At 47.4% G+C, this 21,137-nt stretch overlaps 1 protein-coding gene across 5 annotated transcripts in view; it reads left to right on the forward strand.

Moving 5' to 3' along the window:
• The first annotated feature begins 2,186 nt into the window (after nt 1–2,186).
• NR5A2 (nuclear receptor subfamily 5 group A member 2) overlaps nt 2,187–21,137 on the forward strand; it is a 152,004-nt gene continuing 133,053 nt past the window's right edge. The window contains exons 1-4 of one of the 5 annotated variants that reach the window (XM_004699784.2): nt 2,187–2,324; nt 6,326–6,444; nt 7,978–8,119; nt 10,441–11,087. In XM_004699784.2, the coding sequence (XP_004699841.2) occupies nt 2,243–2,324; nt 6,326–6,444; nt 7,978–8,119; nt 10,441–11,087 (990 nt within the window). In that variant the 5' untranslated portion in view covers nt 2,187–2,242. Of the gene's footprint in view, nt 2,325–2,749; nt 2,768–3,742; nt 3,763–4,751; nt 4,766–5,226; nt 5,303–6,325; nt 6,445–7,977; nt 8,120–10,440; nt 11,088–21,137 lie in introns of those variants that run through there. The other 4 variants (XM_045298305.1, XM_045298303.1, XM_045298306.1 and 1 more) reach the window with 4 other exon arrangements.

A 21,137-nucleotide genomic window follows, 5' to 3' on the forward strand; every position in this document is an offset into this window, starting at 1 on the left:
AGTTATGGCTTTGTAATAAACCGATTTCAAAGTTCACCTTCCACCATAAGCAAAGCCCAGCAAGGACTAGCTTGAGTCCTCAGACTATCTCCCTATGAGGACCATATAAAAATGTGTCTATTCTGAATTAACAGTGCTTCTTAAAACAAGTAGTAATGCTGCAAAGGTATTGACAGTACTTGATATTGTCATGAAAACCTGAACATCTTAAGGGTCACTAGATCCTCCTAGGTTGGAATTTACCCATTAAATCCTAAAATCCTACTGATACCAAAGTGTAGAATAATTTAGATTTGCAATATAATTTTGAACAGCAAAGTGACAAATCGGAGGCTGTATCTGAATTGCTGGGTGGAGGTAGATGATGAACAGCCCCTTTAATACAAAACTGTAGATTAGACATGGCAACGATTGCAGGACGTTTCAATTCATCAAACACTGGACTGGGTACTTGGAATGTGTAATCTCTGCGCCATTCAAGTAGAATAAATCCAGATCTTTTGAGATTTAAATCCACCCCCTTGTGGGTGGACTCTGACAATTACCGGATTGCGATGGCAAGGCCAGCCCTGAATATGTGGCATTTCGCATGCAGTCTGGGGGCTGGAAAGAATGTTTTCTTCTTGTTGGGATGAGATCTGAGAACTTTTGAAGATGTGGCTGGGCTGGTGGCCGAAGAGCTTGCTTAGCAGATGGTTCTTTAAAACTTTTCTTCTTCTTTTTTGAATGCTGGGCTTCTCTCTGAGCCTCACGTGGATCTGTCCCACCAAAGACCCCAGAATGGAAAAGAAAAGGCTCAGGCCATCTTTGCATGATGTTTGGCAAGACAGTTCACTAAACCTAGCCTAGATCACCTTGGGCTCAGATTTAGATTATAAATGAGCAAACGGCAGGAGTGGAGAAACAGAAATAGTTGCTTTAGATTCGAGCGTGAACGCGGCCCAGGGCAAGTCGGTTGTCGCCTAGTTCCTCCAGGGCGGCGGGTCACACCACGTAGCCTCTTTAAGGTCTGAATGCAATGAAGCGCGGGGACCCCTCACCCACAGCTCTGCATTTGAGAATTCCGCTAAATTCAACAGCCTCTTTCTCCTTTCGGTTGTTTAAATGGGTTTATTTCCCCCAGCAGCCCCTCACTCGACACACACAGGGGCGAGTGGGGCGGGAGAGACACCCCCCCTTACACCCCACATCGCTTCTCCTCTCTGCCCCAGGGCTCTAGGAAAACAGCCGCCCTTGTTTCTCAGCCTCAACTGCGATCTGACAGAGGTTGCTAGTCACCAGCTGGAGGACTCCCTGGCGTGTACACCCTCCGCCCCAGGCCAGGGTAGGGGTGGGAGGGGGTTAAGGGTAGGTGAAAAGGTTGGGGCAGGAGAGGGGACCAGAGCATGCGCCTCATCCTCATTGGCTGGCGGCTGGTGTCCGACCCAAGTCCGGAACCCACGTCCCAGTCGGTACACTGCTTACCCGGTATCCCAACCTCACCCGCTCACCTCAGCCTCCCCCTGCTCCTGGCCCTACTTACCTCCCTTCTCCTCCCCTTCTTCCCCCTGCCTTCCCAGCACCTTCGCCCTCGGGGCTGGAAAGGGCTGCTCTTGCACGCAGGAGAGGAGACCACGAGGCAGGGGAGGGAGGTTGGAACTTCACAACTCCACACTTGGAGGCAGAGGGAGGCAGGCAGAGACAGGGGAAGGGGCGGAGGGGGTAGTATAGGAGAGAGGGGGGAGCAGTGTGGAGAGAGGAGGAGAGGAAGAGAGAGAGATTCCTGCTGATCCTGAGCTAGAAGGCTGGTGACTGAGCAGCCAGAGTCGCCCGAGCAGTCTGAGAGCAGCGGCAGCGGCCGCCACGGTAGCAGCAGCCCCGCGGCCGCCTCGGCTGCTGGCCCAGAGCTCAGCTGCGCACCAGGCAACTGCGCTCCCGCCACGGCCACCGCCGCCGCCTCCGCCCTGGCCGAGCCGACCCCGGGCGCACTGACGCCCTTTGCTCCGCCAGTTTTCCAAGCCCCGACCTCCCGTTCGCAGCTTGAGAGAGTCTCCGGGGCTGCGAGACCAGACGGGGCTGGTGGTCCTGACCCGCAGCCCAGTAGGAGGCAGAGGCGCAGGCGCGCGCCGGCGAGCGGGTGGGCGAGCGGGCATCCAGGTCGCCCCCTTCCCTTCCGCGGGAGTTGAATCTCTGCTGCCCGTGTCCAGGTGCTGGGCTTGCGGACCGACACGGACCCCCCATCCCCGCTCGCGGCCGCCTTGTCATGCTGCCCAAAGTGGAGACGGAAGCCCTGGGACTGGCTCGATCGCATGGGGAACAGGGGCAGATGCCGGAAAACATGCAAGGTAAGGAGGCTTTGCGTGCGGCTCGGGCTCCCTCGGCCTCCCCTCCCCCGGGCTCGCCTTGCGGGCTGCAACCTCCCTGCTCGCGCGGCCGCTGGGAGCCCGAGGGCTGCGGACGGTGCGCAGGCGTCAGACCCCCTCCCCAGAAGCAGGCATAAAAGTTTATGGCTCTTGAACAATGCGGGGCGGAGGTTTTCCAAGCACTGCCTAATTGGCCGCTTCTAATTAAGAAAAGAAGGCTGCGAACTCTATGGCAACCCGAGCCGGGCAGCTTCAGGCAAAAGGTACTTTGTAATACTAAAATCATTCTAGGAACCGGAATGTCTCACTGGAAGCCCGAACAGGTTCTCGGTCCTGGAAACCAGTGGAGACTTTAATCAGTGCTTGGGGCGGAGTGTGAGGGAGAGTACGCCGCGTGGGACCGTCAACTACGGAGGGCGAGCGGGGTAAGGTTCGCTTTAGCAATGTTAGAATGGATGTAGCCATTCCCCAAAATCCAAGTGGACAATTGGAATTGGGGCAACTTAAAAACTGCAGGCACAGAATTGAAAGTGGCCAAAGCCTCTAACCCTAACTCCTTCTTGAGTAGGGCCTTGGGGCTGGGACCCCCGAGGTTAGTTGAATGTCCCTTCTACATCCTAAGAGTTGATAGGGAAATCCCATTTGTTTTCCAGCTCTTGATTGATAAGAAAATAAATAAATCCCGCTGGCTATATTTTCACCGCGTTCCAAAATAAGAGCTCTTGTCTGGCTTATATTAAGCCCTTCAGAAGTTTATCGCAGTTGCCCTGTGCCGGGGAGGGAACAATGCCTGGAAAAGTCGCCGGTGCTCTTCCATCCTCGCCCCTTCCAGCTCGCAGGATGTGCGGACACGCAGGCCTGTGATCCCCGAACGCTTCCTGCCATCCCCTTGCGAGAACTTGAAAGGGCCGGGGAGGTGTTGAGAGCAGAGTTCAGGGCTGGTGCGTGCTGCTGGTGCGGGCTAGACGTGCGCGCTCCCGGCGCTCTGGCCTCGGGGCTTGACGTCGCCCGGTGGCGGAGGCAAAGTGGGTGGTGGGAGGGGGTGCGCCTTGCTCCTGGGATCGGTTACGGACTCCGGGATCTGAAGGTCTCGCTCTAAATCTCTGGGGAGGGCTGTGGAACTCTCCTGGGGTTGAATCCCCTGAGTCTAACTTGTGGCTCTTCGGGCTGACTTCTTGGGGAAACTGGTTGGCCCAAAGAGGTGTTTTCGCCCGAAACCTTGGATTCCGCGAAGAAGGAGCCCCAGGGAAGTGGCGCTTGGGCGCCAGGCCGGGGTCCCTGCACCGCATGGTTCTAAGAGGGCCTATCACTGGTCTGCTGGCTGCGGTTGGCGCGATCCCTTGATCCGCAAGGAAAGTTTCTGCTTCTCATCCCAGCTCGGACTCTGCAAGGGAAGCTCGGGGAGACGCTGGAACAAGAAGTAGGGGAGGCCGAAAGAAGCGTGCCCTGGGATAGGGTGGTTAGGGAAGATACCGTCGTAAGATTTTCCTTGTAAAGTTCGGGAGATGCGCCCTTGACCCGAGCTGACTCTCCAGAGCCGCGCGTCGGCCTCCCGCAGTGCCCAGGGAGGAGGAGAAGCTACTCTGTCGGGCCGGGGTTCCCAAGCCGGGAGTGGGGTACCAGGACACGCCTTTCTCCAGACCTCCGTCTGCGCGCCCGTCCGGGAGAGGTCCCTGGGGACAGGGACCCCGTTCGGGCCCTCAAGGACTAACGGCAGCCGGGGTTGGGGGTTGGGTGGTGGTAGAGAAGGCTTCTTAGCCCTGGGGCATCCCAGAAGCAGGGCTTACTGCTGGATCCCGGGACAGCACTGTGTGCCCCAGCCCGACTCTCCGCGCGCGCCGATCTGCGGGTCCCGCTCCGGGCGCAGACTGGAGAGTAGATGGGTATTTCTTGGCCCGGACAGATTTGCCTAGCTAGGAAACGCTGAAAAACGTTCCGGCCTCTCACTGTGCCCTCGGTTTGCCCCCTCGGCCACTGCCTTTGGATTTTCCAAGAGGGTCCCCAACTCTAGACGCGGTTTTTCCGATGTTGGATCCCGGAGGGGTTCCTTGAGTCCCCCTGCAGCGGTTGCCTCTCCAGGGCCTGTAGGTCCTAGGTTAGCGTGCATTTGGTTGGGGGAAGTCCGTGGAAAAGAACGCCTTGGGTAATGCCCACTCTCCCCTCCCCCCCCAACTACAACATGCCTCTATACTAGATATGAGACGCAACTTTTAGGGAAAATGGAGCTATTGGCAAACTTCGCGAAAACTCACACCTCCCCAAACCCAAGCCCGGGCGTCTTAGGGTTGGAACTCCGGCTGCGCTTGGCAACCCTGTATTTCTATTGCACAGAGCCCAGGCTCCTGTTCGCCCCAACTTTTAAGGCACTCGCGGTCAAGTTCCAGCTCTGGACTGTTCCCGAAAGGGACGCCTCAACCGGGCAGGTCTGTGCTCTGCCCCCAGGCGTCAAGAACTGCAGATGACCCCCCACCCCCACCCCACACGGCCTTTTCCGGGAGCCCTAAGAAACTGCAGAGAGAGAGAAAAGATCTTTATTAAAAAAGAACTAGCCGTTGGCAAGAAGGCCATCGCGGTGATATCTAAAGTGCCCGGGTACACAGCGTTGGGGTGGGGGCTCTTTCGGTCTTTCCTTTTTGGTAAACAAATCAGAGGAAACTTCTGCTCGCTGGTCGGTTCCCCATCCCCCGCGCCCCGCCCCTGTAAATGCCACTGATTAACTTTAAACAAACTCTGATCGGTGTTTGTGAGCCGGGGTGCTGCCCAAGGTTGAGCAAGAAGCGAAAGCCGGTGAGCCCAGGGGCTTTTGGACCAGGTGCCCGGGAAGGGTGCGGGCTCGGGCCCCAGCTGAGCGGACCGGTCCCTAGCCCAGCGCGCTCGCCGCGCGCGCCCACCCACCCGCGCCTGGTGCTCGGATACTTGGCCCTGTTTGGACGAGGTGTCTCAGTTACGGGTCAGATCAGGTAATTCCTGGGGCCTCCCAACCACTGACCTTCTGGAGCGTTGTGAATCCATCTTTCAGCTGCGAAGATGACTTCTTCAGGCTGCGTCGCAAGGAAGTCGGTTACCCGATCCCTGCAGTGAGCCGTGCCTCGCCGCGGCCTGATTTCTGTTTAACTTTAACAAGGCGATCTCGAGGTGTTTATATTTTGCAGTGCTGATCGGAAACATGTGAAGTTCATTACAGGGCTTCCAATACTTTGAGGAGAAGCAAAACCCTCGTGTGTATCTTTCCCTCTTCTGTTTTGTTTCGCCGGGCGCCCTTCCCTTTCTCTTCTCATCTTTTTTTTTTCTCACAGATTTTCCGATGGTAAATGGACTTCCCCAGAGCAGGAGTCCGGTCAATAATGAGTGTTCCGATTAAGATTAATCTAACAGGTCTGAACTGTGGGAGCTACAGGCTGTTGTTAAAGTGGGTCGCTGCTTCTGCAGCACAGCAGGTTCCAGGGGCTACAGTGTCTTTGCCCGACAGTGTTTGCAGTCAGTGTTGCTATCCTGACAAATCAGTCCTTGCTAGAAACTTGGTTCAAGTTGAAGGCCTGGCAGGGCCAATGTGTGTGTTTGTTTTTCTTCCTTCTACAAAGGTGACATTTTGGAACTTTACAGCTCTTTAAAAGAAACTTTTCAGTTGTTAACTGCATGCAATTCCTGTTTCTATTCTTTACCGGGTTATGAAACCTGTGTCCAAGAGTGATCAGTTTAAAATTTTAACAAAATAGCTTAGAATTATTTTCAAATAAAAAAAAGGGAGCATATGCTCATTGATACCAAAAGATATTTATATATAAAAAATAAGATGTTAAAAATATATGTAAAAAGTAGTGCTCTTCAGTACCATCAGGGCTTTGGGGTGGGGGAATATTTTTTTAATCTCTTTTACCTGGTGATTTTTGCCCACCAGTCCCCAAATGCTTTCCGTTGCAGTATGAAAAGCTATGTACGTAGTGAAATTAATTGGGTTTGTGTCTACATTTCTCTTGTTTCAGTGTCTCAGTTTAAAATGGTGAATTACTCCTATGATGAAGATCTTGAAGAACTCTGTCCGGTGTGTGGAGATAAAGTGTCTGGGTACCATTATGGGCTTCTCACCTGTGAAAGCTGCAAGGTTTGCTCACATATTGCTACCTGAAAAATCGACTGCCCAACACCAAAATAAACCACTGGTTGCTTTTTTGTTTTTCCCTTTCCCAGGGTAAATTTAGGCTGTGTTTTTCAGGCTCAATTAAATGAGATAAGAGAGCATTCGACTCAGGGAGGTGACTCTTAGAAATATGTGTCTGATTTAGTTCAAAAGGCAAAGAAATGTATGCTGTTTAGAAAACTTTACCAGTCTCATGGCTTGAAAATATTTTACTGTAGTAACGCGATGGAGCTATAGGGAGACTTCCATTTCTAGTAGCTCTAAATATTGATTTTGCCTGATTTATATATATTTAAAGCATCGTTGTTCTTGAGAGGGACCATGACAAAGTATTTCCCAAATACACTTTAGCTTCACAGTATTCTGTGCTGCAAATCTAAACATTTTTTTATCCACACACATACAAGTCTGAAGTCCAGTTGTGTAGTTTTTTCCTGAATTCTTCCAAACATGATTTTGAGATTTAAAAAAATTTAAATCACAAAGAACAAGACAGGAGGTCTTTGTCCATTATATAGTAATGTTCATAAATATGTCATAAACTGTTGATAGAAAGGTGCTAAATCTGTAAAATTTACTGCATTATCACTAAACCTATCAATTATATTTTATGAATCGACTTCAGGCCTTTATATCTGTAGTAAATTCAATATTGGCAATTTAAAAGTATACACATATATTATTTAAGTAGAAAACTCAGTGTAGTGACTTTAAACTATGGCCAAGAAAATCCCTTCATTCTGTTTAACAAAATAGAATTGTTTCTTTTTATGGCTAGTAGAATCAACATAAAGAGCATCATCTTGGTAAAGCTATTATTATAGTATAAAGCTATATATTCTACTGGTGATTAATTATTTTGAGTGAAATAGAAGGATATACTGTGTGCTAAAATTTAGCTCTCTGGAATACATGGCTTTTCTTTTAGTTCCACTTTTTTTTATTACATTTCTATGTTTGAATGAATTCCAGTGGAATTAAGAGCATTTCCCCATTTTACTCTTTAAACCCTTTTTGCTTTCAGCTAGTGTTGACAACTGTAAAAGATCTGAGGCGTTTTGCTGCTCAAGTTTTTCCACTGGCATTTTGCAGTGGTTTGTCACTAAATCACTATATTCCATTGGACTACTTATAAACAATGCCAGTCTCCCCAGTATCTCTTAACTAGAGTGTGAAGAGTAATTGGGAAACCGATTAAAAAAATAACTCGTGTGCATAGAGAGTGTATTTCCCTCTGCTTTATGGATGAAATGGTGTGTAGCCAAATTTCCCCAAGATTTGACGTAATTCTTCAGGAATAGAATTCTGATGCCAGAAACATCCCCACTCTGGTCTGGCACTGTTTTGGAGGGTTGGTCTTGCTGAGTGTGAAGTGCACCACAGAACCACAGAGGGCTCAGATGGTGAAAGGATTGTTGGTGAATCCCTTACAATAAAGCAATGGGCCAGGCGGGTGTTCGATTTATAATGCATCTCACTATTTTCTCTGTCTTATAGGGGTTTTTTAAGCGAACGGTCCAAAACAACAAAAGGTACACGTGTATAGAAAACCAGAACTGCCAAATTGACAAAACACAGAGAAAGCGTTGCCCTTATTGTCGATTTCAGAAATGTCTGAGTGTTGGAATGAAGCTAGAAGGTAAGACTTTCTTAAAGGCTACTACTTCCTATTAAAACTCTCCAAGAACATGAGCTTGTGGAACACATATGCTTATAAGAGGAACGTTAGTATTCCCAGTTCTTTAAAACACTCCAGACCGTAATAGAAGATAGACGCATCTTTTGTTTTTGTCTATAGGATGAGTTTCATTTAACAGTTAGTATAACCTAACAGATAAGTTTTGTTTCATTTTGATTTTGTGTGCAGTATCTGAGTTTTCCCCCCTTTTCTTGTTTAGTTTAACAGATGCATTTGACACCGAAAAGTCAGGTCAGCTGAAAACGAGGTTAAAGGGAGTCAACTGAGAGCAAATGAAAAAAATAAAATCAGTTTGCCAACATACATATTTCCAAAGACTTTAAAATTTGAAATTAGGGTAGCCTAGTGAAGTTTGAATCCCATCTCCCTCCATCCGTACCCCTTTACATAGGTGTACTAATTGTGACTATCAATTTCATGATGTTTGCACAAGAGTTAAAGGCTCTAATTGTGGAAAGGAGTTTTCTGGAGAGACTATCAGTTTTGATAAGGTGGGAAGGAACATCCCCCCCCCCCTTAAAGATAATGGCGGAACCTGCAAACTGAATGTGAACTATGAAACAGGAAGAAGAATGTGCTGCTGTTAGAAGGGCCACAGCGTCTGACAGGGGGAGTACACTCCATTCCTCAAAAGCCACGCCACACTCTATATCGAAAGAGCGGCCCGAACTTAGCATGTCCCCATGCACCCACTGTCAGGCAGTGAAGTTAATATGTAACTGCTGGTGGTAATTTGTAGTTCCTGGACGCTTCTGGTGTATTGCTGTTTTCCAGCCTCTGACCGACTGCCTTGCCACAAATTAAACATACTGCACACACGGTCATAACACGGACCGTGGATCTCTGATCATGCCAGGCCCAGGAATGCTTTAAATTATTTTTTCTCTTTCGGTCAGTGAAGTATAAGCTATTTTTGTGACTTGATAGAAATACTCCAAAAAAAAATATATATATATATATATATATATATATAAAATCAATCGGTTAGTTTGCTAACAGTTTCATCCAGATAAAAGTCGTCCCTTTGCTGACCATAGTACTGTCAATGCTTACCATAAAGTCAGTATCACTTTTAAGAAGAAATCAAGAAGGGAGTAACGAATGCTTACTAATTTCTTTCTCATCAGCCACTGTATTACTTTCCCAACCGTGAACTGCCGGCGGTACATGGGTGGGTGTGAAAAACATTTTGAGGCTTAGAAGATAAAGACATAGTTAAAAATCAAAGGCTTCCATGTCAATGGGATGTCATCTGATAGCTATTTGTATTTTGACACAAGGAAGTAAAATTCTTAACTTTGAAAAGTAATGTACTTTTATCACTGCCAGTGACTTGTGGGGCATATTTCAGACATCCTTCATGGTGATATGAAAACCAACTGAGTATTCAGCAAATTATCATCCAGATGAATAAACAAGCAGTTCTTTATGATCTTGTGTAATATTCTGTATACCTAGCACTCAATAAATTTTTAATGCTGTACTAATCCTAAGATAAAAAGCTGAAAATCATTACCTCCAGCAATCTCAACATGTCATAAGCTGCAAGAAGTGGCTGGTTTCTGTGTAATTGCCATTGGCCACTAAGGGCTTGGCGAGAACTATGAACCTAGTTAGAAGGCATAGCCCCTGACTCCACACCCCTGGAGCCGAGGACGCTTGACAGCCTCTGAGAAGAATCTGCTTTCATTATGTCCAGCTGTGCTTAAATTGAAAACAACAACCAGTGGCCAAGTGCAAATGATTTTTCAGGAGGAGCATGTACCCTATCCTTTTGCAACAAAGCAGCCAAAACGTCTTTGAGGGGGGAAGAAGCCCTAGGGGGAAAGAGTCACAATTATTATATAAGTTTTCTCCACAGCGGTGTAGGGAGTAAATACATAGACTCACAAGCCCAATGGCATAATAGAAGCGAAATGATTTTCGCTTTGCTATTTCCTAGTTGGAAAACGGATACTCTTTCATAACAAGACAGCATCCTATTCTGTGTAGCAAAGGTTATGAAATCTCCTTCACTGAAGGGTTAATATGTTTCGATGTCTCAAAAAATATTTTTTTGATGACAAAACACGCTACAGGAAAGAATTCATAAATTAAAAGGGCATGGCTTAAAAAATCATTTGGGCTATTGTAATTCAAATAACTATACACATACAGCTTCTTGTTGGTGTTCAACATTTCCAGAAGTGATCTGATCTGGAGAATGCTAATAATATGAATCATATTTATACCCTTGTTTCCCACCCGTCCTCCCCAAACAGCTGTAAGAGCCGACCGAATGCGAGGAGGAAGGAATAAGTTTGGGCCCATGTACAAGAGAGACAGGGCCCTGAAGCAGCAGAAGAAAGCCCTCATCCGAGCCAATGGACTTAAGCTAGAAGCCATGTCTCAGGTGATTCAAGCAATGCCCTCGGATCTGACCATCTCCTCTGCAATTCAGAACATCCACTCTGCGTCCAAAGGCCTACCTCTGAACCATGCTGCCTTGCCTCCAACAGACTATGACAGAAGTCCCTTTGTAACGTCCCCCATTAGCATGACAATGCCACCTCATGGCAGCCTGCAAGGTTACCAAACCTACGGCCACTTTCCTAGCCGGGCCATCAAGTCTGAGTACCCAGACCCCTACACCAGCTCCCCAGAGTCCATGATGGGCTATTCCTACATGGATAGTTACCAGACCAGCTCCCCGGCAAGCATCCCACATCTGATACTGGAACTTTTGAAGTGTGAGCCAGATGAGCCTCAAGTGCAGGCCAAAATCATGGCCTATTTGCAACAAGAGCAAGCGAACCGAAGCAAGCATGAGAAGCTGAGCACCTTTGGGCTCATGTGCAAAATGGCCGATCAGACCCTGTTCTCCATCGTTGAATGGGCCCGGAGTAGTATCTTCTTCAGAGAACTTAAGGTATGTCCATCAGCCGTTACGACTGATCCTACCCCTTTCAAGAAAAACCCATGTTCTTAGCACGAGCTTTCCTTCGGCTCGGTGCCTGGTTTATATAGTAGAAGGATATTCTGACCTTGACCTCAGGACCGTATGTGGCTTTCCGTGTGAAAGTGTGACCTCTAGCTTAAAATAGGGGAAACTTGGGGTTTATCCTGAATCATGGAATTCGCCTTTACTTTATTCTCTTTAACTCAAGTGGTTGATGGTTAGAAGCTGTAAGTCAACGTGGAACAGCGCCTCATAAGCTATATTTAAACAGATCCATGGAAACTATGTTATGGTGTCTTTTTAAAGGTTACTTTCAAAGAAAAGAATGCCAACCTGAGTTTGGTTTGGAGCCTAAAGAATGCAAGTGCTACCACTGGTTAATAGTATTAATGAGGTATTTACCTTGACATTAGGTTGGTAAAGCCGTTGTTTGGGCAGCAGGTTCAAATAGGAGGTTTTCTGGCGAAGGATGCGGCCTGGGCAGATGGATTCGGGGCTGTTAGTCTACTTGGAATGGGTTTTAGTTCTTATAATCTCTGCCTGTCATTGATTTTAATGGATTGGTACATCGTAAACATGGTGCTTGTTTGTATAAGGATCTCTATGTACCTACATAATTATTCTATTTCCTGAAACTGAAGGCAAAATTAACGTGGGAAAGCTATTTAGATGTTTTTGGAGTCTAAGACGGGCTACCAAACCACACGGGTAGTCAGTGGGCGCATTCTCCCTTTTAAAGAAAAGTGAATCCTGGATTGGATCTCTACAAGGATCTGGTACAAAATCAATTGCTTCCACTTGCTCTCATTGGGGGGATACGTGGCCGCTGCACAAAGAGGGTTTCTGAAAACCTAGGACATCGGGGGAGAGAAAGCAAAACAGAAACCTAGTTTGAATTTAAAGGGAGGCCGCTACAATTTGTCTGTAGGAGGACTGGGGAAAGTGGAAGTCATGTGCGCAGCGCTGCATTCTTTGTGAAGCACTGTGGTTTGAACACTGAAACAAAAGAGCTCTCTGACTGGTCAGACCACGGAGGACATCGACCGCTCTTGACTCTAACTTCTTTTATTGCTGCCTGTGAACATGGCTGAAGCGCGGCCATGAGGCTGCACAGGTCAAGCAGAAAGCACCGCGAGATCGGGTCAAATACTTTGTACACTTTGTGATAAACCAGGGACACCAGGATTTCTAAAGGACAAGGTTAATTCTAGATTCAGCAAAAAAGTTAGGCCAGGTAAAAGTGAGGGGAGCACGCCCTTCGTGGTGAGATGGACAGATTTGAATCGTCTCTGCCACTTGATAATTACATCCCGTGGGCACGTTGTCAGTCTGGCTCTGAGCCTTGGCCTTCTTGGATGTGAAGCTAGGTGTGTGCGGTTCTTGGGGTGGTGGGGGAGGAACAATACCTATATTGAGGCGTCCTGGAGACCTGACAAATATTCAATGCTTAACAAATGGATGTGAATTCAAAATACTTATTTTTATTTTATGAAAAGTGCAAATCTTTACAGAATGTTAAAGCTAGGTGTCATTCAGTTGGCTCTGACTCATAGTGACCCCGTGTACAACAGAGCAAAATACTGCCGTCCTAAGCCAGCCTCACGTTTCAGAATGCCACCTTAAATTTGAAAAGCAAGCTTGCCATTTGTCCTATTAGTGTGACATTGGGAAACAGCATCATTGCTTGGGTCATAGAGTAATGTGACTGTGTAGTAATTAAAACACTCTTTAACCATCATCGACAGGAGACCTAAGGAATCCTGGTGGCGTAATGAGCTACCACGGAGCCACTAACCACAAGGCCACCAGGTGGAACCTACCAGGGACTTTGTCGGGGGGAGAAAAAAAAGTCGGATGCTTCTGTCAAGGTTGAAAGCCTGAGAACCCCAAAGGGGCAGTTCCACTCTGTCCCTTAGCGTCGTTGAGAGTGGAAATCACCTCGAGGGCAGTGAGTGAGTGGAACGAGACCAGGGCCGTGCCCAGCAGGATGTTGAGGGTAAGATGCATGGCCAGCCAAATACAGGACTCTTATTTTCTCTCCAGAACTTTGATAAAGTTTCACGAGAGCACTGAGGAAAATAAGGACATATTTTTAGCAATCCGCCAGAAAAGCAGTGTACACGTTAGTTTCATGTAAACAAGAACAAAAATCAAAATGAAGTGTGAGCCGAACTAGTGGCCACAGGGAGGACTTCTTTTCTTCCTTCTGTTAAGTCCCACCGGAGTTCTTTTATCTGGCACAAGGCTTAGGGTTTGGTGAAAATAGAAATACCTTTGGGAACAGGACCTACTGAAGTTCTTTTATCCTGTTTACAGTGTTTATCAGTCTTCCACGAAAATAAAGCTTTGACAGTGGAAAGGGAAAGAAAGTACAAACATGGGGGGGGGGGGTGTAGAGTAAGCACCTTCAAAGGATAGAGGTTGTTCCCATGGGAGAGAGAGAGAGAGACAAACAAGCCGCTTTGGGTTCACCCTGAACGGGGTGAGTCCACGAAAGGGCTTTTCAGGGACCACAAACCAGTATTCAGAGTAACTTGGAGAGAGTTTAGATAGACGCGCAGGGCTGTGAAGGGACTCTTCCCAGTCGGCAGCATTCTTTTTTCTTTTCCTTCTTAAATCAACTTTGTCAGAAAGCGGAGCAAGTCGTTGGAAGCCAACCAAGAGGCGTGTCCATTACAGTGACGTTGGCCAGGGAGGTAGCTTTCACGGATTTTGTTTGTTTTGTTGGCCCTGACCTTCACTAAGAAATATATCGTATTTTCCGTTGAGGACTCGGTGTGCCAAACACACCGTGCACATCCCCCCCCACGCCCGAGCCAGTGTCACCGTGTGCCACCAGCCGGGGGTGCACGTGGCTGTTTTCCACTCCGCTCTGCTTTATTTTTACCTGTCATTAGTCGTCAATCAGTCACTTCGGGGTCCTGGTGACCCTGTGTGTCCAGAGTAGAACGGCTCCCTCGGCTTTCAGGGCTCTGATGTTTTGAGGCGCCTCTGGGTGGGTTTCCATGGCCAGCCTTTCAGCTCACAGTCAAGCACTTACCTGCACCTTCCAGGGATCGCTTAACTCAGGTTTGTGGGGATTCTGGTCACCAGCCACTAAGGAGACTTGGCCTGTAATTCCAGAAACACTGCTCTCAGGAAGGGGGGTGGCTTTCTTTCTGTTACCCCTGAGGACCCGCGCTTCAAAAATAAAAACGTTCTCTTGGTCCTGCCGTGACTTCTCCCGACCAGTCCCAGAAACCTGTCTTGCCAGGACTCATGCAGCCTTCCTGCACAGGTTTTTATTTTGAAAAATCCTTTAGGATGTTCTCGCTGTAAACATTTCCTTGTGAACTTCACAACAAACTACCCAATTCAAGGAGAGGATACTTATTAGAGGGCAGGTCGCTTAACCTTCTACAATCCCAAGATGCAAAGCCACCTGAATGCTTCTGGAATTTGGCAAAGACCCCCTTGCTGACACTCCCCAGTTACACTTTCCACCAGGTGTTACAGGAGAGACAACGGATTCCATTCGTTTATGATTCGAGGGGAGGAAAGAGCCAGAGGAAATTTTGGTGTGGGCTGTCCAATTTTTCTAAACCCTGCGAGGTCCAACAAATATATATTTACTTTCAAAATAATGGGAGAAGAAAGAGGAAATCATAGTTAAAGCTGGAAGAGGAGACAGGAATAGGGAATTGGGGACGCGTACGTGTGAGCTGTTGAGCTACTTCGCTTTTCTGCACACCTGGATGGGAGAGTGCTGGTCTTTATCCCAAAATCGGCACAAGAACGATGACGTGAATACTCTCACACTGTGTTTGTATCGACAAGACAAGATGTCCTGTGCCGGCAAACCAGGGTTTCCAGAGCTGAACAGACGTAGAGTTCCTTGAACCCATCTTTTCCTTCTACAAGGCCCTCGGGTGGTACAAAGACTTGTCCTTGACTAAACTACAGGCTGGTGGTTGGAACCCACCAAGAGGTATTGCAGAAGAAAGGCCTGGCAGCCCGCTCCTGTCATAACTTAGAGCCGCTCTGTGGATCTGTACTACTCTGTAACACACGTGGGTTGCCACACGTCGGAACCAGCTCCATGCAATGGGTTTGGCTTTGGGTTTTCTTCTACGAAGGAAGAGACGAGGCAAAAGAGGGACTGTGACCTGCCTGAGATTACACATCTACTGAATGGCAGAAATGGGACTGGTAGACTCAGGTTTCAGGAAAGAGTCATTGTGTGCAGCCTCCCTCCCCAGCCCATGGAGTACATGCCTATGTGCCCCCCCCCCTACACACCCATCTTGACTCCCCTCAACACAGGAGTTTGCTAGTGAAGCTAAAGAAAGATCTAGCTTATCAGAGGTCCATCACCACCCCAATTACCCAACCCTGGTAATCAGGGAGACAGATTTTCCCCGGGCCCGGACAACCCCCTGAGAGGGAATGAGTCATTTTAGAAAGCTACAATAATTCTTCCTGGCCACTGGGGTATCGTTCAGGGTAGTGGATTTAGTAGCTAGCACTTCGGGTCTTGAAAGAGTTCCCGAGGCGTCCCTGAGTACTCTCTCAGCACAGACCTTACCTTCGGGAGGCCGGTTCTGCAGCAGCATCTGGGTTCTGTTCAGGAGCTAGAATGGGGAATCGCGATTGTGTCCTGCGCTCTGCTTGATGCGGACTGTGTTCAGAGAAGGCCATTTTTTATTATGTTTGTGAACATTGGGAAGAAGACAACACACCAGGATTGTTACCCGGTGCCAGAAGAGTCACTTATTAGAAAAGCATTAGAAATGTTTTCTGAGATAATGTCTTCCATTCAACGCATTTTATAATCTGTAAACCAAATCAGTCTTCAAATGGCCTTGACGTTCTTAAAGCACTCTTGTGTTTTTGGAAATTAAGAGCGGATTCTAGACCTGCAAAGGAGCTGTGCTTGTGAGTCAGAGAGGATGTTTTCACCTGTGTCTTGAGAATCCCAGGAGCACAAGGGCAGTGAGAAAAGTATCCCCACTTGGTTGAACAATAATAATTCTGGAGGGTCCAGTTCATCTTCTCGTGAGACCAATGTCTTCAGAGGATTCTGAGAATGGATACATATGAACTTCTCCTTGGAGCAGTGGTTCCCAACCTTCCTCATGCCACGACCTTTTAATACAGTTCCTCATGTGTTGGTGACCCCCCAACCATAAAATTATTTCCATTGCTATTCCATAACTGTCATTTTGCTATTGTTATGAGTCGGGCGACCCTGTGAAAGGTTCGTTCGACCCCCAAAGGGGTTGCGACCCACAGGTTGAGAACCACTGCCTTGGAGAATGATGCTGATGTGTATTGGAATTATATACACATCTACATATGTTGCAAAAATCCAAATTAATTTTGACTGAAATGCGTAACCAGCGTTCCTGTGGAAAGTAGGTCTCAGAGACTCAGGGAGGTGTGCCAAAGGAATTCAGCCACACCAAAGCCCATTTTCAGGGTAGGCTTTTCCACAGTGAGCGGAGAGGGGTGGCTACGGTTTGCATTTCCTTTGGTGCATTACAGAAGCTTTCTGAGCAGTTTTATTTAGTTGTGATATTCTAGATTCAATCCCTTTCTTCAAGCCTTAGCCTGATCCCACCTTTCCCAACCAAATCACACGAGAGTTCACCGACTGCCCCGATTTCCATCCCTATCCTTAAGTCAACATGGTAATGTCGTTCTGTGCCAATGAGTCAGCTTTGAGTGGAACTGAACCGTAGGGTTTCATGGTAAGCTTCACCTGGTCTTTTCTCTTCAGAGGTTAGCAACCGAGAACAGGACCACTTGTAGCACAGATCTTCCTTCAGTAAACGTACTAAGTCCTTTTCTAGAAGAGAGAGCCAGACCAGCGCGTGCATGCACACATCCACAGACAGAGAATGCACAGCATCTTTCCACACTCACCGGTCCTGTTGCCATCCTTTGCCTTTGCCACAGCACTGGGATCAACCGTCATGAGTCTAATCAGCAATGACCCTGATCAGCAATCAGAGTCACTTGCTCATGTGGTGTCCCAGAATGACACCAGCCACTTGCCTTGCTTTTATTTTCCTATCTCTGGATGCAACGTACCTATTCCTGAAAGGAAGTGAGAGAAGGGAAAACAAATCTTAAAGATTGTTTACTAAGAGGGGAGAGCTGTTTCTGTTTGAAGGCACATCCAACCGTCGGTTGCCAGCTCACCCAAAATCTATCAGACTGAGACCACTGCCCCACTGAAGCATACAGGACAACGAGAACCCTGGCTTTCCTCGGACTGGAGGTGGACAGGGGTTTTCCTTGGGGAACTAGGAGAACATTGGTACCTGTAGGTTTGACCTGATGGTCTGCCTCTCTCAGGCCTTGGCTGGGTGTTAAACATCTGCTTCTAGGATTTCTTCCAAGCAGGTCTGAAGCAAGCCTCTGATCCAACTGGTAGTGTTGGGAATACTTATTCTATCTTTACTTTGTCTCTCTCTTTTTTTTTTTTAACATTTTATTAGGGGCTCATACAACTGTTATCGCAATCCATACAACTTCCATTGTGTAAAGCGCATTTGTACGTACATCATTCTCTAACTTTACTTTCTCATGCATGGATTAGTTATTGATTACGGAATCTATCATCTTGCCCTCTTTTCATTAGTCACCAGATGAGCCAGCATTTCTCCATTAAGACCTGTCTGTGCAATGGCTGGTTCCCTGAAACTGCCCGCCTGACCGCAGGGGGCATGCCCTTCCCACCCTCGTGTTCCCACCCAGTGCTGTACTGCAGGAGTACACCGTGTACCTTGAAATCGCTATACCCTAGTTATTTTTATTAAGGTGTAATTTACATGTCATAAAATGCACTCTTTTAGTGGATAGTCAAATATTATACAATTATACCATTCTGTTACCTCTCCCCACCCCCAAATATAATTACCCTGTGCCCCTTTGATGTCAGCTCTTCCCTCCACCCAACCTTTCTGGTCTATTTTGGCCTTTTGGTTTTTAGGTAGGCATTTTTCAATCATGAAGTTTGATTTATTAAATGATTATATATTGAAATATGCACTCAATTTAGATTTCCTAATGGCGTAATGGTCGCAGGGGGCTTCAATGCGCAATGACAGCAGTTAGAAATCACCAGCTGCTCTGGGGGAGAAAGACGGGGCTTTCTACAGTCTTAGAAACTCACAGGGGCACTTCTGTCCTGTCCTATAGGGTCACTATGAGTTGGCATGTGAGTTTTTTTAGTTTAACTTACTGGAGCTTTGTTTCTGCATAGCTAGGCACTATAGTTCGCATGCAAACATATCTTCCACAGGAAACCAGGCTATTTGATAAAATTGTGAGTACCGATCGTGTAACTTCACACTAGGCTTGCTGCACATACTAGGTAAGCTTCTGGTTCCTATTTATTTGTCATCTGCTAGAAACGTGAAGAATATGCAAATATCAGTTGCAACTAAAAAAGCCACATCTAACTGACTTGGCCACTGTCAGGTATCTAAATATGAATGACCAGAATGGGAAGAAAATTGGTATTTTTCTCGGTCTGCTCTCTGGTGGTATAGTGCGTATGCATTGGGCTGCTAACCACAAGGTCATGAGTTTGAAACCAGCTGCTCCGTGGGAGAAAGATGAGGCTTTCTATTCCCATGAAGAGTTACAGTCTTAGAAACCCAGAGGCAGTTCTGCCCTGCTCTATACAAATCGACTCAATGGGTCGTGAGTTTTTGTTTTACCAAAGTCAATTGATGGAGCATAGAAGTAACTCTCTTGAGGTGTACTTACCCTTGTACGCGTCCTAAATGCCTGCTATCAAATGGTCAGCCGGTGTGCCTTAGAAGTGAGGGTGGTGCAGGGTCATCTCATCTAGTTTGGACACGCTCTCAGGAGAAGGACGTCATGCTTGGTAGAAGAACAGTAGAAAAGAGGGAGACCTCCCAGGAGACAGACCGGCACTGTGGCTGCCACAATGGGTTCAAACACAGCAACGATGGCGGGATGGCGCAGGGCCAGGCAGGGCTTTGTCTTGCCACGCACACAGGCTTGCTATGGGTTGGAACCAATTCCACAGCATCTGACAACAAAAGCAGTGTGCCATGGTGCTGGGTTCTTGAGACCATTTTTCCGATGTGATCCCTAGGCTCACCCTGTGGAGTCAGCACAGTCTTGCTTCTCCATTTCCGAATAGCCTCACGTCCTCCCAGAGGAAACACCCCTTCGTCCCTCCTCGGGCACAGGGTTGTGTTGCCCTTTGGAGACAGAGTTCACTGATTAGTAAGTGGTTTGCTGACTAGCTGTTTAACTGGTCCAGCCAGTTGTTTTTAGTAAAATGATATATCAGTCACCCCTGCAATTAGGAGCCCTGGTAGCGTAGTGGTTTCTAACTGGGATGCCAACTGCAAGGTAAGCAGTCTGAAACCACCACGCCCCCAACTGGCGAAAGTTGGGTTTTCTATTCCCATAAAGAGTTCTAGTAAGTGTCAGTCAGAAACTTACAGGGGCGGTTCCACCATGCCTGAAGGACCGCTATGAGTGGGCCCCACTCGGTGACCGTGAGTGCACGACAAAGCTGTTCCGGTTCAGGATCTCAGCCACATCTCCCGGTACACTCCCACAAATGGTCACCAGTGTTCTCCTCACTTAAAATTAAGAAAAAATTGGATTCCATTTGGGTTGTTCAGAATATATACACAGCAAAACAGACACCGAGCCAGCGATTTCTAGGTACACAGCTAAGTGACATTGGCTCCATTCTTCGAGTTGTGCTGCCCTCCTAGCTGGCACTCTCCCCCAGGCCACCATGAGCATCACCTCACGGCCCTCGAAACTTCCTAACCCTTGACCTGTTGTCAGCGTGGGCCCACTTAGTACTTTCAGAGCGCCAGGCTAAAGGCAGTACCCCCGCTTTACTTTAACCTCCTCCTTGGGAATCATTAAACCCACCAAGTAGTTCTTTGAATTTTTCACATGTGGCTTGTACTCTAAAAGAGTAGACATGTAAAACCTCGAGGAGAAAAAAATTGGAAGTCAGAAGCACCCTAGGGCTACCACTGGATGCCATTCACCTTCTCTTCAACATTTATTTACATATGTCCTTAGGATTGCAAACCACTCAGGATTAACTTCATAACCAAACTTGAGCTGATTTCTAATTCTCCAATGAAGCTTTTTGTTCTGCGACAGACGGAAGAATTGACCCATAGGTGGAAAGTCTGCCCTCCACTGTGCAGTAAGAGGGTGGCGCAGGCAGGATGTGGCCGCAGGCAGGTGCCTTCCTTGCACCCCTCTCTCCCATTCTTTCTGGGAGCAAGGCTGTAACACTAAACATGGCCGTGTAAACGTGGTTTCATGAGGCTGGTTTTACAAAGTCTCCAGCGAGACCTCCGCCGATGCCTTGACTGTCCCATTTCTGAATCCCTACCTCGTCCACAGACAGTTTTACCTGGGAGAGCAGTGTCATTTTTTCATTTCGATGAAAACATTTTTTTTTAATGGGAATGAAATATAGTAGATTTGGGATGCATGTCGAATTAACACGTTCAAGACTTTAATAGGGAGGCAAAGTTGTTGATGGTAAAGCAATCCAGAGAGGATTTATAAGCAACCATAAATAAATATTCTTTGGAATCTGAAAATTTGCACTTTTGTGTGTAAATCAGGTAGGGGCTTTGTGTTACATTTTCTGATAATGACTTTCGTGTCCAACAGTTTACAGAACTTATCAATCCCCCAATGGTTACCATCCCCTTCCCCTTGATAGTGCTTATCTCTGTGGATTGCTGTCTTCCCCCTCACCCCCGTTCGTACTGGGCAACCCTCCAGTCTACAGTTCATCTGCCCTCTCTGCCCTCCCTCTCTGGGTGACCTCCAAAGTCTATTGCCTTTGCTGAGATGGTCTTTGTCTCGTCTCCCACGCACCGTGTTTTCCCTGGGCAGCAGTGCTCTCCTACAGCCTTTGTCCTTGGTGATTGACCAGGCTCATGCAGCGTGATGTTCTCTAGGTCCGTCCATGCCATAAGGTGCTTTGTGGTTTCATCGTTGCTTTTT

The sequence above is a fragment of the Echinops telfairi genome, unplaced genomic scaffold (assembly GCF_000313985.2).
Source record: "Echinops telfairi isolate 266 unplaced genomic scaffold, ASM31398v2 ScPeMD7_7424;HRSCAF=8462, whole genome shotgun sequence".
Classification (NCBI taxonomy): Eukaryota; Metazoa; Chordata; class Mammalia; order Afrosoricida; family Tenrecidae; genus Echinops; species Echinops telfairi.